This window comes from Micromesistius poutassou, assembly GCF_964030765.1.
Source record: "Micromesistius poutassou genome assembly, chromosome: 17".
Lineage (NCBI taxonomy): Eukaryota > Metazoa > Chordata > Actinopteri > Gadiformes > Gadidae > Micromesistius > Micromesistius poutassou.
In genome coordinates this window covers 12,997,699-13,014,523 of record NC_140287.1, presented here as the reverse complement: position 1 = coordinate 13,014,523, position 16,825 = coordinate 12,997,699, and the positions used below count along the sequence as shown (strand labels likewise).

The 16,825-nt window shown below is 41.3% G+C and overlaps 1 protein-coding gene across 1 annotated transcript in view; it reads right to left on the bottom strand.

Moving 5' to 3' along the window:
- Positions 1–16,825, bottom strand: part of stxbp6 (syntaxin binding protein 6 (amisyn)) — a 53,415-nt gene that overhangs the window by 11,090 nt on the left and 25,500 nt on the right. The window contains exon 3 of the mRNA XM_084481894.1: positions 330–460. Within this exon, the coding sequence (XP_084338020.1) occupies positions 330–460 (131 nt within the window). The remainder of the gene's footprint in view (positions 1–329; positions 461–16,825) is intronic.

Genomic DNA, 16,825 nt, shown 5'->3' with positions numbered 1-16,825 from the left:
TTCAGCAATGCTGTGATGGGTGGGGACAAGTAAACAACTCATCATTGAGTCATTTGACGCTTTTGTAAAAATCAACAGAGTGAATCAATTGTTTTGGACACATGTCATTAATGAGCAGGTTAGGGCATCTTGCTCAAGGATGCGGACTGTGGACATTGGGGTTTGAACCGAGAACCCATGGGCTCTGGGTGAAACACTCAGACTATCACACTAGACTATCCTGCCTTCTGTACAAGAAACAAACTCAAGAAACAAGTCTCTTTTCCCATGAACTGCAGAGAGAGGGTATTTAGCGATGCAGATCTGTGAAGTTGAAGGGACATACTCACTCTGTTGGGGTCGATGCCGTTGATTTGCTGTAGCTGGTCTATGGTCCACATTGACCTCTTGGTGAAGGCAGAGGAGCCCTGAAACTGCTTCACTTTGGTAATGGACAACTGGGATGGCTTCCTATTCGTAACTGGGAATACAAAAAAATAAAACAATAAAACATACATTTAAACTTCCTATGTCCTATGATAAGCATAAAGATCTGGATAGGGAAGGGATGCAACGATCACGTTTTTTCTGGCAGATACAGATCACCTATCTTTTAATGTGGGAACAGCTGATGTGCTGTGCACATATCCATATGTGCAGGCAGAGAACAGTTAAGTTACGCTGTTCACAGTCCTCTACCGGGAAGAAGCGGCTCTAGTAACTAAGCTTTAGATAACAAATGAATCACTAATTAGTAAGATAGTTCCATGGTCATTATTGTATTGTATGTGTACATAGAATAAATGGTTGAACTGAGTGTGTCTTGATTGTTGGTGTGATCGCCAACATACACGTGTACATGGCTGATGTCAAATCATCATGGTCATTTTGCCTCCATCTTGTGTGTTATGAAGTAGTCAACCTAGTCTGCAACAGTTTTAATGGAAAAATGTCTTGCACTTTGGATTTATTAAGTGAGTTTTCCACAAACTTGATGAATGTATTTGCACTGGGCCAAGTAAACTGTTCCAAAACTACAATTCAAAAATCAAACAACATAAATAAGCAGTATTCAAAGGAACTATATACAGTTTCACATAGTAGGCCATTAATGATTGATGGCCGATTTATCGGTCCATCACCACGTCTCTGCTACATTATGACCACTGGAGGATTTGGGATCCAAAACCTGCATATAATCAGTGTCAACTAGACTACCAAAAGTCCCATGCTTCCTCTGTAACAGCTGTGGGTGGCAGAATCAACAGAGAACGTTAACAATAGACATTCCACTGTTGGCTCCAATAACAACAAGAATATGATGATACATTTCCTAAAGGAAGCCACAGCCTGATCAACTACAGCAGACTCCTGTAAAAAAGCAAAGGGTAATCCAAGTCCAGTATTTAACCCTTATAAATGCTTGTTAGAGCCTGATGTGTCTATACTGTGTATCTGTTACAAAAATAATAAATAATAATAAAATAAATATATTGTAAGTACCACAATGTGTAGAATGCATTTAGAAGACCTCACAAACTGTGCCAAACAGGTTGTTTTACTTTATCAAAATGATAAAAGCTCTAAATTAATAGCTGACAGTGAAAAAAAAAAAAAAAATTCTAACTGTATTCGGCACAATATACAAAACAGCTTGAATTCCTCATTTTAATCAGAGGATGTCGTCAAGCAAAACACCACAATCAACGTCCTGCTCCATGACATCACACTGACCTGCCATGACCTTGTTTCTCCAAGCGTTCCCATACACTTCCATGTCAATCCCACTAAGGAATTCTACACTTGAGGCTTTCCATGGCGAGATCAAAGCTCACTAGGAACGGATCATCCCGGGACCACATTTTCGTCATGTGACTCGAGGGCTTCTTCTGATTGGTTGGATTGCTGAACCTTCTGTGTACCCGCTGGAAGGCCATAACATACTTGTGTGTTGCTTTACATACATATACCAGGGACCCTGGTATATGTTAGCTCTGCACACGTGTCATCTCAGATATCTAGATAGGCCCAGAGTGCTGCCTTACTGTATGTCTGGTACTGATCACTGGAGTGTTGGTACTTTTCAAATTAAAACGCTAACATCTGGGTCTTTGTTGTCATCATAATGGTTCCCTGCACTGCTGTTCATCAGTGCTTTGTTTTCCTGAAATATGGTTCGGAAGCCGCACCCTTTAGTCTCCATTCAGAGTGGATTTTCATAATAAAAGTAGGGATGGGTGTTGCGTCAGAAGGGATGTTTGGACAGGTCTGCTAGGTCAATTTGGACAGCTGTAGCTCATTGTGTGAGGGTGGCCTGACTCTGGGGTGGAATACAGTAGATGGAGAGACAGGAAGATGAAGACAGACGAAGACTATGGGGAAGGTGTGCCGCCGTTTCATACCATTTTGTTCTTCATTACGTTGATTCAATTTGAAACCGCACAGACCACAACCATGTTTAAAGGATTCATCTTGGGTTGGGATTCAAGTTGGCCTTCGAGAGAAACCACCAAAACACTGAATAAGCAATGTCCTGTCGGGCTGGGGGGTTATAATCAACCACTATGTGAAAGGGTAAAACTGTAAAAATAAAGGTCATTCAATACCATGTGCACTGCAAACTGTACTGTATAGAGCACAGTGTCGCTTTACCCCCTAACATGATTAACTTTGGGATGCCAGGGAAAAAAAAAGGGGGGGGGGGATGTACAGTGAAGGAGTTCCAAATATGGATTTAACCAGAGAGAGAGAGAGGGGGAGGGAGAACAGGAGAGAGAGCAAGAGAGACTGCTGGACAGAGAAAACGAGAGGCAGAGACAGTGAAAGTGTGTGAGCGATAGACAAAGTGATAGAGAGAGAAAGCCAGCCTTTGTTCATGTGTGGTGTTATTGCCATCATCAGACTCTCTGTAATCCTGCTTGGTGTGTCTGTGACAGACAGATGAGATCTGTCATGAGTGTGACCTGACTGCAGACGAGGGAAACAATCCCTAGCAGAACACAGCAGTTGAAAGGGAGCTGTACTGAAAAGTAAAACATAATGGAGCAAAGCATTCCTTTCTTATTAATTATTTAATATGCCAACTCAATAAAGGTCCTAGTGGACCTAGTTCACCATGGTTGTGACACCAGACGAAGCGACTCTCCAGGCCTACACATACACAAACTCTTACATAGATACAGATATGCATCCAACCCCCCCACTACCCCATCCCACGCCTTCGCCGCTTTGTTACCCCCAGTCTGGCAAGGGTCTGTGTCCAGCGCCGGACAACGGCTGCGACAGGGGCAGGGCTGCTTGCCTGCACTGGGTTATCCCCCCCCCCTCCCCTGTTGCAGGTCTTGTGTTTTCATGTTGTAAGTGTACTGACTATGTGCTTATGTTGCTGAGGTGTTTTTTTTCCTGTCCCCACACTGTACTCCCCATAGGAGCATAGTCTGGGGGTTGTCTTATTTTTTTTGCCTCCCCTCTCCTCATGTTGTGTTATGCTGTATTTTCCTCAATGGAATTTCTCCCCCGGGGGATCAATAAAGTATACATCTACATCTAGTCTGCTTATATATTTGATGATCTTGTAATCTGTGAACTTTCTTCCAAATATATTTCTGATATTGAGAAGATATAAATACAAAGTGGTGATTTGCAAGGGAACAGGAAGTGGATATGAATAATTAATCACTGTGCACAAAAGATAACATTAGATTAGATATATTTATATTGACAGACATAATGTTCAGTGGCAGACCCTAACGTGCATCGGAAAACCTCGAGAAACATATCTGTCGCCTCAGGGCTGCAGTACTGCTGCACACTCAACTATACTCACTATACTGAGGTCTGAATCAAAGAGCCAATTTCATATTCAGCCCCTGCCTTACACGTTGGGCAAGTCGCTCCCTGGCTTACTAAGCAATTACTAAAAGTTATCAGAGGGGCTGGTTTTAATGGAAAAGTAAACATTGAAGAGCAGGAAAAAATAAATACACACAGGCCCTTCTCTCCCAAGTTAATACTGAAGGGGTCCATCATCTGTGATCCCTGCTGATTCATTTATTAATTCTCTGAACATGTTTTCCTTTAATGAGAAAAGGCACGGGTACAAAACTAAATATGAATTAATTAATCAGCAGAAAGCACACGTCCAGTAATAACCAGGTAGGGTCAAAGGTAGATTTTGGACATTGGTGTTTGAACCCAGAACCTTTTCGGCTGCGATTCAACACCCTTACCACTAGGATAACCTGCACCTCTTTTTTTGTCTAAAAAGAACACATGACTTATTATGGATCTAGAAAAGAAAAAAAGAAAGAATGGGTGACTACTATCGAGCATCTACCAAAGTGTGATGGTGCCTGAAGATGGCAGCCAGAGGAAGATTAAAACATGGTTCATGGCCACTTGCTCTCATTGCGCCTTGCTTGAATGTCCTTTGAATCACAGGGGCCAGGCTGTGCTCATTCTGAATGGAATCCATATACCAGCCAAAAAAAAAAGTATCACAGTTGTGGTTCCTTGCAATGTTGTTTACATGAATTTAATGATCATGTGCGAAGTGTGTGCACTTTATACTTTGAAAATGGGCCGGAGCATTTGTGTTTCATGTTTTACAGAGTGCTTTGCAAACGAAACGTGATCCAGTGCAACTCGTGCCAAAATAAGTGTTTTGGCAGTGCAATGCACACAGCTCGACTCGGGCCAGCGTTCAGCACAATCAAAACAACAGAATTATGAAGGCAGACCGCCCAGCAAGGTCCAACTTAAAAGAATCACACAATGTTGTAATGTAATACAACATTCAATCCAATGATAATCCACCACAGCCATGACCAAAATATTATACACAAGAGAACACAACAGAAAAAAGGTTGTTTATTAGTTTAAATGAAAATAATCTAAACAGAGGAGGAACAATTGAAGCTGTCATAATTGTACGGTGGAGACTGGAGAGGCTTAGATTAGACACCAGTTATGTGAATGCACATTTGATACATTTATTTGGAATGACCAATACTACACACAAACGGACGCACAGACTACTGCGCACACACACACACACACACACACACACACACACAGCCTTTTATTTGCATAAATAACAGTCTTTCCATCTTCAGAAGAACTTCAAAGCTCCCATATCCACCAGGTGGGCTATGGATCCCTTGAGAAATCATCTGTTACCGTAACCATGGTAATCTAATTTGCATCCCACAAAAGGAACCTGTTGAGTAAGTGGGAGCTGCACCTGGCTAGGGTCGGGACAACACACAAAACACAAATGCTGGTCATTTAAGACACATCCACCAGCCACATTATAACTACATTAAGTCCCACTTATCTTCCAGTAAGTCCAATATTGGTACCTCCATTTCGATGCCCAAAAAATAATTTATTTTGGCATCTTTTAGCTGAAGAAGACCTTCCCTTGGAACTCAGGACGAGGAGTCCTCTAGAAAGTCAGCATGGTTCAGTTTGGCACACACTGAAAAGTGACTCTGTTCCACACTGTAGTGAGCCAAGTTTCCTACTTGTGGAACAATTCACTTCAACAGGCCGGGTTCATCCGCCAGTCAGTGTAAAACCACAAGGTCCATTCAAACACTACAGGTGAGCTCAAGAGACATTGTGCAAATATTGATTCAGTGTTTTCATGTAATAACCAGTTAAACAAAAATAAAACTGGATTTTGGAGTTTAGACTAGACATCTGCAAGCCATGTCGTTAAACAACTGAAGCAAGAACTCATAGTGTGTAGCTTTACTAGGAGAGGCCTCCCACAGTATGTGATGTCAGTGTTTGCGGATCCAAGCCAGACATATGGTCCATGGCCTTTGGGTCTTAAGCATAACATCAACACAGAATGACCCACCACTACAACACTGAAGGTATAATCAATGTTGTACTCTTAAGAAGCACTACCATCGCTTAGGACACTATGTGACCAGATAAGTAACCACACAGCAATAAAATAACTTTCCCTGCAGGTTGAATTCTGCTGGCACGTTATTAGAAAAATTTCAGAGTCCTTTTCTCACTGTCTAAGTCCCATGATTACAGGTCTATTTTAAAGCAAACCCCCGCGCTGCCAGCCTTCCAGAGCTGAGACACACTGTTATCCGCAGAGAAAGCCTGTCAAGCGGGCAAGCTGCTAGCATGAGCCCATCCACTACACCCAAGGACAATCGCCTCCACAGGCTGCCAACAATGAGGCATCTCCCCATGAGCCCTGGATCTGCATTGATGGAAACCATGCAGGGGCTGTTGAGACAGAAGTGGTAGCGCACAGTGAGAGATACCACACACTATGTCATAGAGAAGACAAATATGTCTCAGAAAACACGCACAAAAGAGACTGGCAGCATTTGACACACTGTCAATTGAGTACAGCAACAATGCACTCTACAACAGTTACATACAGTAGGACTATTGTATTCAACTTGTGACTCATTAATTTCAATTTTATTTATATGGTGGCGATGTTTACCTATTTTGTGTACCAACTGTATGGCCAGAAAGATGTAACTCAAGTTTGAAGCAATCAAATTATAGTAATTATAGAACAAACTGAGTAGAACAATTGTGACTGGACAACCCACTGATTTTAGCTGCTGTATTTTGACATTAATTACTTTTATTACTAATTAATTTCTCGCAACAATATGAAGCTAGAATAATTAATGCTAATGGTTATGAAAATCAGTTGAGAGAGAATAATGAAAATAATAGCAAGGGAAACTGATTCAGTGTTTTAATATGAACAGTCAGTCCCAAGTGTGCACTGTTTGATGCACTGCGGTCAGTAGAAAGGTTTTCACTGCCCATGTCATTTGCTGTGTGTTTAAGAAAGCATGACAATCAAAAAAACACGAATGAGCATGATTATTTCAATCAACATTGAATGTATTGACTTTCGGTTGGCACGCGATAGAGGATGGCAGGCTAGCAAATCACTCTCCCACCTTTTAAATATATTTCCCCGGAATCAAGTGTATTAACGAAATAAGACACCCCTGCATTATGGAAGGGGATAAGCACAGAAGAGCCAGGGGCAGAACGGCCACAAGGACGGAAAGAAATGAGAAACCAGCCATGGAGAGTGACGATGAAGTTAATGCTAACTCACCTAGCCCGCACAGGCTTGAGAATACCGAAACTAACCTGCTGGCTAATATCCACACCGAGATTAGGGCGATGCGTGCGGATGTAAAAAAGGATCTAAATGAACTTTGTCATAAGCTAAGAGAGGATGTTGATGAACGAGTTGGCTGAGTTCAGAGTGGAGATCAACCAGACATTGGGAAACATTAGGGAAGACTTGAAAACTACAACAACACGGGTGGACGTGGCGGAGCAGCGCGTGGCTGACATTGAGGAGTTCAACACGGAGATCGGAGACGAGCTCCTTCAAATGAAACGAGCGCAGGAATCAATGCAAATAAAGGTGGCCGATTTGGAGCTACGGTCTCGGCGGAACAATATCCGTATTTACGGCATCCCTGAAGGTGAGGAAGAAAATAACCCAATGGAATTTGTGGCTAACTTTTTGAGATCAGAGCTGGCGCTGGGGGAGATCGATCTAAAAATTCAGCGCTGCCACAGAGCTCTGGGTCCGCGTCCACCCCGGGATGCGCCGCCAAGATCTTTTGTGTTAAATTTCTTAGAGAATAAAACTAAAGACCAGGTTATCTCTACCGCGTGGAGAAAGAAAGAAGTTTTCTATAAGGACACACGAGTCTACTTTGACAATGACTACCCGACAGAGGAAGAGAAGGGAATATGCTGGGATAAGAAGAGTATTGAAGGAGAAAGGAGTGCGATTCCAGACCCCCCCTCCTGCCAAGCTCAAGGTGTTTTTGGCCAGCGGCCCGAGGATCTACAGTGACGCAAAAGAGGCCGCAGACGACCTACGGAGAGAGGGATTCCCCATTTCCCAGGATACAGATCCCGGTCCAGCCCCTAAACCATCCCAGGCGCAGTGGGAGAGAATAGGAGGCAAGCGCCCCCAGCAAGCATCTCACTCGGAGCTGATAAAACACAAGCTGCGTGCTTTCCGCCGCAGCCCTAATGCAACCTGAACCCAACAGTGTGGAATGAGAGAATCTGTCCCCCCATGGCAACAAATAGACTGGTAATCTGGGTATTTATTTTCCCTTCCCCCTCTTCTTTCTGCTAATTTTTACCCTCACCCTCCTCAAACTGCTTTTTGCTGTTGAAATGACTGCCCTTGGCCTAAGAGAGGATGTTATACTGAGACTGGGAGAGTAGTTTTGTTGGATACTGCCATAGAGGATCAATGTTGTTTTTTACATTTTTTGGAGCAATCCTTTTGATTGCTCCAGAGAGGGGCCCTTACTTTGAGCCAGGTTTTCCCCTCAGATTTCAGGAGCACACGACATGTTCTCCTACCTTGGAAGTGTTTATCTCACACTTCACCTGGATAATAAAAAGAAAGATTCACTATGGCGTCTTAACCCAAGTTTGATTAACGACAAAGTATGTAAGGAATTTACTAGGAAAGAATTTAAAGAATACTTGCTAAATAATGACAACGGAACAGTATCACCAAATGTCTTGTGGGATGCTTGGAAGGTGGTAATAAGAGGAAAACGTATAGCCTTCTCTGCCTATAGGAAAAAGGTCAAACAGAAACATCTACTAGAATTACAGGCTAAAATGAAAGATTTAGAAATTCAACACTCTACTCATAAAAACCCACAAGTATTGACACAACTAAAATGTATCAAACAGGAAATAAATAAGATCTACAATGAACAAAATTAGGCAAAAATTAGATTTAGCAGACAAAAATACTACGAAACTGGCCCTAAAGGCTATGAAGCTTCTCTCCTGGAGACTACGTAAACAACAAACCGAGAGGACTATCTATAAAATAAGGAATACGAGAAATAATACAATGTGTTACAAGCTAGAGGATATACAACAATCTTTTGAGGATTATTATAAGGACTTATATAGCCATATTTAGCTATGAGGGAAGATCCAGAGATAAAGGGGATTTGTATAGGGGGTACTGAATATAAGACAAGCCTATTCGCGGACGATGTGTTGATGACTATGAGTGTCCCAGAGAAAAGTATACCAAAATTGATGTCTCTTTTGGAATTGTTTGGCACCTATTCAGGATATAAATTGAATACTAATAAATCCCAAATACTCTGTTACAATTTCAATCCAAACGATGAGATGCAAAGTAAGTACGACTTCAAATGGAACACTACGGCTATAAAATATTTAGGTGTGTGGATCCCAAGGGTCATCTCTAAAGTTTATGAAAGTAATTATAATCCTGTTACTAAGTCAATTAAAGCAGACCTTAATAGATGGACTGTATTACCACTAGATATGTCAAATAGAATTGAAACAGTTAAAATGGTTGTGCTCCCCAGGCTTTTGTACCTATTCCAGTCTCTTCCTGTTGCTATTCCACCTACGGCCTTTAACGACTGGAATAGGATGATTTCAAGGTTTGTGTGGAATAGCAAAAGACCCTGGATTAAATTTAAAACCCTACAACTGCCCAAAGACAAGGGCGGTTATGCCCTTCCATGCATTGAGGATTATTACACCGCCGCTCAACTAAGACCACTTTTCTGTTGGTGCAATCCAGAGTATTCAGCTAAATGGAAAGACCTAGAATTTAAGCTTTTTGAATCTCCGGCACAGTCTGTTTGGGTGATTATCAAACCCGAGACACTCACCTGTATAAACTAAATCAGTGGACCAGACAGTCCCTTATAGTGTGGTTTAAGACCTGCAAAAAGCTTCACCTTGTGAAGCATGCACGAATATTGAAATGGGTGGCTTATGACTCTGGCTTTTTACCGTCTATCCTTGATAAGCAATTTAAACAGTGGGTACACAAAGGTATAACTGCTTATTGCTCTATAGCCAATGGTTGTAATTTGGAATCATTTGGTCATCTTTCGAATGTATTTGACCTCGAAAAATGTGACTTCTTCAGGTATCTCCAGGTCAGGGACTATTTTAATAGGGAAATTAAACAACTAGCGGATAGTGAATCTAAATTGATCAATATGTTTTCTGATGCATACAAGGCCAAAGGCAACAAACATTTAATCTCTCGGATATATAAAGAACTGCAGAATTCTAAAGATCAGTCCACTGTCCAAGTTAGACAAAAATGGGAGAAGGAATCGGGCCTGGAGATATCTGAAGAGGAATGGTATGAAATTTGGGAAAATCAGGTTAAAACTACCAACTCAAGAGCTTGGCGGGAATTTTTCTGGAAGAATATTATACGTTTTTTTGTAACTCCAAAAATTCATGCAGCAGGGATCTCAGGGCCAGAGTGGATGCTGGAGGCAATGCGGTAAATCAATGGCTGATCACTTCCATATATTTTGGGACTGCTCTTGTATCCAGCCATTCTGGGGTGAGATTTCCAAAGAAATTAGTTAAATTTTTGGAATACAAGTTGTAAACTCCTTTATTATACTGTACCTGGGTAAACTTCCAGACAATCTTTTGGCCCATGATAAGTACCTCTACAAAATCCTACTTATTGCATGCAAGAAAGCCATCACCCGGAAGTGGCTAAGGGAAAATCAACCAACTAAAGACGAATGGATTGCAGTCGTCAACGAAATAAACTGTATGGAGAGACTGACCTTTTCCTTAAGGTTACAGTTTGATCGCTATATCAAGGCCTGGAAAAAATGGTCTGTCTACTGTAAGGAATGTAACCCACTTTAATTTTCTACTTTTTTTTATTATTATTCTCACACTCTAATATGGATCTGAACCAACATCTTCCTCATACTCATCTGTAACTCGTAAAACAAATTAATATTGAATCAATCATCAAAAATCATCAATAACGCCATAAATAAATCAGGGGGCGGGATATAGTTGTTAAGGTGTTGGATTCCAAGCCAAGAGGTTCTGGGTTTGATTTCCAATATCCACAGTCAGTCACATCTGTTGGAATCTATCTAGATCTATCATCTGCTCAGGCTTGTTAAATTATTATAACACCAATTTTGCTATTAGAATTCTTACAACCCCATACAATCATTTGTTAAATATAAATATTGACTAGGCATCAGATCTACTTATTTGGGTAAAACCTTTTTTTTTGTTTTACATACCGGCTATGCTAATGAATATCAAAATGGCAGGGTTTTGTCGAATACAACTGTAGTATTACTTTCATCCCTATTTGTATTTGTCTTCAATGTTCTTTTATGCAGTCAACGCTTCGACCATGGTCTGCAGAGGAAGCTACGGTATGGAAAATACAATTTAGTGATACTACGCTATTTTATAGTTGACTTCAAATAAAGAAATCTCATTTTTTCATCAATTGCCATGTTATGATAACTGATTAAATATTTTTATGATAGAAGGCTAAATGGATGTGTCACCCAACTCAAGAAATTCAGTCGATGGAAGTGATGTCGGACTAGTAGTCGTCCAAGAGTGAATAGGCCACTATTCAGCTGGTCTGACCTTATGAAAATCTTTCCTTCTATCCGGTTTCCTTGTGGAACATGAATAAGTATATTTCCAAATTAAAACTTTTTAATGATTCATGATTTTGACTTGATTAAGTCTTGATTTACCTCCCGCGAATTCCATCTTCAATCCAATTATAAACATGCTCAGGAAGAGCACATTAAAAGCAAGGCAGTTTGACAAATTGTGAGTCAGCTATGCAAAGCCAATAGATTAAAGTCTCAGAGGTGAAGCAATACCTTACATTTGGACGATATTTCTTAACTATTTTTATTTAAAAATGTAGCCTACAATGTACCGAAAATACCAAAAACCATTATAGTGCATTTCAGAAGAACAGATGTAAACGTACAGGGTTGATTTGACATGCTCATTGAAGACAAACTAAAATAAATATTTCATTGATATTGTTGGCAAGTGAGTACAGCCCATTATTAAATCCTAGCTAATGGCTCTGTGATGCATTCATTCACAGCCTGTGGTCGTGTCAGTCTGGGACAGGACACTGATTAGTGGAAAGGATTCAGTCAGCTAACCATAACAGCTCTGAAGCTGATTGAAGAATGAACACCAGCCTGAGGTAGGGGAAGACTAACAACTATTATTATCATTGGGAAATGTTGGAGAATGATTGAAAGAAACATTTGGAAGAAGGTGGCTAGAAGGCTTGAAGTTAAGTGGCACCAATCACTACAAATTAACCAGGATACTAGATTAATCATGGTTCAACTTGGGCGGGGGTAGCGGTGGGGAAATTTCTCAGGTTAAAACAAGGGCATTGATTGCACACACTCATTCTACACATTCTAATACGTCACAAAACCCCATAAAGACAAACTAAGGGGCAAACTCATCTCCGAGCATGGAGCCCAAAAGCTCCTACTTCCCTCAAGGCAGGTCCTTCACCAAACTTGCCATCTTTCTTACTCCATCCCAGAGTACATACGTGAGGGGGGGGGACAGAGCCACTTGTGGGAACCTGGACACTACATTGCGGCCTCACTCATGCTCATTCATCATGCAGAGCTCCACGGAGCCCCTCATAGCCTGATCATTCTGCGGGGGCCCCTAGCTCACACAATAAGAGATTCCTCCACAGCCAGGATCCATAAATGCACAGGGGAACATTTGAGTACCCTGGGCCAATGACCCAGGGGTTTGGGCTGTCACAGTGTGATTACATCAGCTGCACGGCAATATCCCTGCATAACCTTTGGCCTGTCTCTAATGTCTTGCATGTCGTGTTGAAACAGAGCTACTGTTCTACTCTCCACTGAAAATATTGCTCCAACAAACATGGAATGTCATGGGTTAAATTGTGTTGAGTGCTTTATTTATTTGTAATAGTGTTTTTTTGTGTTGTTGTTTTTTTTTGGGGGGGGGGGGTTGGGATTGCAGGGAAGCTATTTGAATGGGCAGAAGGATTGCACAGCTACAGGCCCATTTCTAGATTGAATAAAGTGAATAGGTTTTTTATTTGTACTATTAATTTCTCCACGGCAAATTGGCCAATTTGTGGACATCAGCTTGTTGCTTCATCTTCAAACATTAAAGCAGTCGGATGTGTGAACAAAGTTGAGTACCCTGAGGGAGCCCCTTATGAAGGAGGAGAAGAGGAGGAGGGGGAGGACTGAAATGGAGGAGACAACACGCATACAAAAACAAACTGGAAAGTGCAAAGCCATAAAACGGTTTGAAGCATAATCTTTCCTAGACCACTTTTACCGCGGCAAGCGCCTCAGGTATGATCTGCTGTGCCGCAGTAAAATCAGTTCTAACAAGCATTAAAACATGAAATTTACAGCATAACAGGACTTTTATAAAAAAGCTCCTGTGTTTGGCAATGGATTTCTTTAGACTACTAATGATGGGGAAAGGATGGATTTGTTACCTTATCCACAATGTGAAAAATATAAAATACAAGCTGAGATGCGGACCTTGCTGTCCAGGTCCGTACACCACGGAATCCACATTACTGTCCATGCGTGGCAATGTGCACGTCCAAGCCAGTGCACCCCAGCCTCACGCAGAAATCCATCCAGCAAAACAAAATCAGTATTGAGGAATGATAATACGAAAAAGCTTGAGACAGCTCAACATTTGGCTAAGGTGCAAAAATGAAGTCATATCATAACAACCAAAGCTGGAAAAGTACGTAAAATATCCCGCCTTATTAAATATTGAAAATACTGAAAGTTATATCCCACAAATCGGAAGGAAAGAATTCCAGAGCGGCTTAAACTAATACTCAATATTTCAATTTCCTTTCAACCGTGCAGAAAAAAAGTCTACAGGAGAGCCTAACAGAAGAAAGTTTAAGCAAAAGTCTTCACCCAATTAAAGATAACCCAAATATTAAGTTAGGTAGCAGATTACTGATAATCATTGCCAAAAAGGCATGATTTTGCTTGATGAAAAAAATTATCAAAACGTTCAATATAGTGGGTCAATTTCTTCGAACTTGGACATCTTAACAGGGCTCATTGCTGAGCTCATCCTGTGTACCATCTGTGTCCTGTTAGATAAAGTTAAATAGGTCTTAGCGCAATAAATGGACCACCCTCTGAATCCATTATTGCAGAAACAACTCTCACAACTGTCAAAATAGCTTACATTAAGGCGACACATGAAAGATTAAATATGTGTAAAGAATAACTAAATAAGATGAGCTACCAGGCATTTAAACATGACAGCCATGCACATCAGAAATTATGAGATTAAGGGACTAAAACATAGGAAAACATTCTACTAACTTGTGTTTCAAGAAGCCTTGGGTTATAATGGCAAGAGGCTTAAACGGCATCAGCAATCATTGTCAATGCTCTTTCAGAGCCTTGAGTATTATGTCTAGAAGTGTCTCTTCGTGTCTTCATAGAAAACGCCCCTTCTTATTGGCGTCAGCTTGCTTGAGTTAATTTGCATTAGTTAGGAATCAGTTCACGAATTCCATTACATTTACAGCTCTCCATTCCCAACCCACTTTTTTTTTTACAAGATAATAGAATGGAGGAAAAACTAAAGCATAAAACTAGGAAATGAAAAGCTTCATACAGCAAGATATCAAGAAATCTTTATGTGATCTTGTGCTAAAGTCAATCTCCCATCAAGGTCAGCTTTGAGTGGATACTTCAATACAGACAAGGTGATTTACAGATCATAGAAACTCAAGATGACAGTCTTACAGCTCTGCCTAACATGACTGAATATGTTTGCTACAATTTCCATAAAGTCTGTTAGTCTATCCTTCTGTGTCCCTCTGAGAATGCACAGCACACACAGACACATTGTCTAAACCTTTGACCTTTCCCTGATGATAAAGTACGCATACCCTTCTAAATAGGGAAGTTGAGGAATAAACCCTTGAGATAGTAAATGTTCGGAAGGTTCAGTGTGATTATTGTCAGAGTGAAGATTGAGGGGAAAAGCCACATGTCATAAGGACTTGGAACCAGAAAACTCCAGAATAGTTGCCTTTGTAAAAACGGTGAACGTGACCTCTCAAAGTCGCATACGACCCATCATTCTTCCTTCCCTTGTCAGATCTCTGCACAGGCTTCAGAGGGAAATCTCCCCCGAGACACCTCAACAAGATCAAGGACATGAAGATATCCTTACAGAGATAGACATTCTGTCAGGCACAGCTAGTCAGTGAGTGAAGGAGTACAATTTGTTAAACTTTTGGATCTGGATGTAGATACACATAAACAAGGACAGCAGCAGTCAGCACAATCAACATTTCATTCAACTAACCTTATCAGGCCAGCGTTCTCATCTACAATTTATCATTTTATTCAAACTGTTTTTTTCTGTAGATTTTCTTCATCAAGGGCAAACCTGCAAAGCTCTTGTTCAAATTGTGTTCAAAATGTTCAAGTATCTGCATGTATTTAGAGGAAGCCCAAGTAAATAGCATGTGAACCCAACACAAAAAGGCCCCATGTCTGAACCTAGGACCTTCTTACTGAAGCAATGGTGCCTCGAAGCGCTGAGCCAAGCCCTAGACACAACCTTGTTTAACCTCTTCCTTGCCAGGTTCATCTGTGTGACAAGCCTACACTGGTTGATGTCGCATGACATGCAGCAAGCAAAACTTTAAAACATACAATCCATACTTTATGTCTGCATATTTTATCTGTTCACTACCAAATATGTTTAACATATGGACCAAGTAAAAACTTTGCACTCGTCTGAAATCGGGCACACACACACACACACACACACACACACACACACACACACACACACACACACACACACACACACACACACACACACACACACACACACACACACACACACACACACACACACACACACACCTTCTGACGGATGTGGGAGAGCTGAGGTTTGTGCTGCTTCTACCCCCAGTCGAGCAGCCTCCATCTGGGCTGAGGTTCCACCGCACAGCAGGGGAATTGTTTGAATAACATGAAGCAATCAATCCAAACTTAGTTTTTTCTCCAATACTTTCAGAAAAGAGAACATATCTTTCGCAGTTCTTCAAATCTTCCAATCTCACTGGTGAAAAAGAAACATCAACAACTTCATTCACACATAATTGCCAGAAAATTATTTTTATTTTACTGACTATGTGTCTGACTTTTGAAACAGAGATGGGAAAAGCCAGCAGGAGAGTGTGGAATGAAGCGAAGGAATGACATAGACAGAGAGATCATAGAACTGCGGGAAGTATTGCAATGCGTAGCTGTCAAGCAGCCTGATAGGGTGCCTAGCGATGCCCTTAAAAGTGAAATACCAGCCCCGGACCCATCCAGAGATGACAGTGGAGGTCCCCAGAAGCCTGCTGTCACGAGGGCCTGTTGGGCTGAACAGACGCCTTGATGGAGATGCCAAGGTGCCAGTCTACATCCTGTCTAACCTTTAGATCACGCCTAGCGCTGAGATCCATGAGGCACGTGCACCTCTTTCTTTGTATTCAATAATTGCATCGCATCACACAGCAGTCAGTAGGAGTGGACAGAACACGGTTATTGAGGTTTTTTTTTATTCTCTCCTATTCTCTACTATCTGGGAGGGGGTAAATGATGATTATTTTGAGTGCATTTTGTTTGAAATTAGTACTTTTTGAATGCATTTTGTTTCATTAGCGAGGGAAATTTGCAGTGAGAACATCTGCTTCAAGTTGACTGTGCCTGCCTCTGTGTGAGCCAATTTCGATTTCAGACCACTCCAGGTTCATTTGTGACCAATCAGGGCTTTGGGGAATCTATCTCACCTGTAGATCCCAGATGTGTGAAATGCAGCACAACTCAGTGCCAGAGAAAGGCAGGGAGAGAGGGAGCAGAGAGGGCAGGAGCGTTTTATGGTGTTGTTTCAAAATCTTGCTATCTTG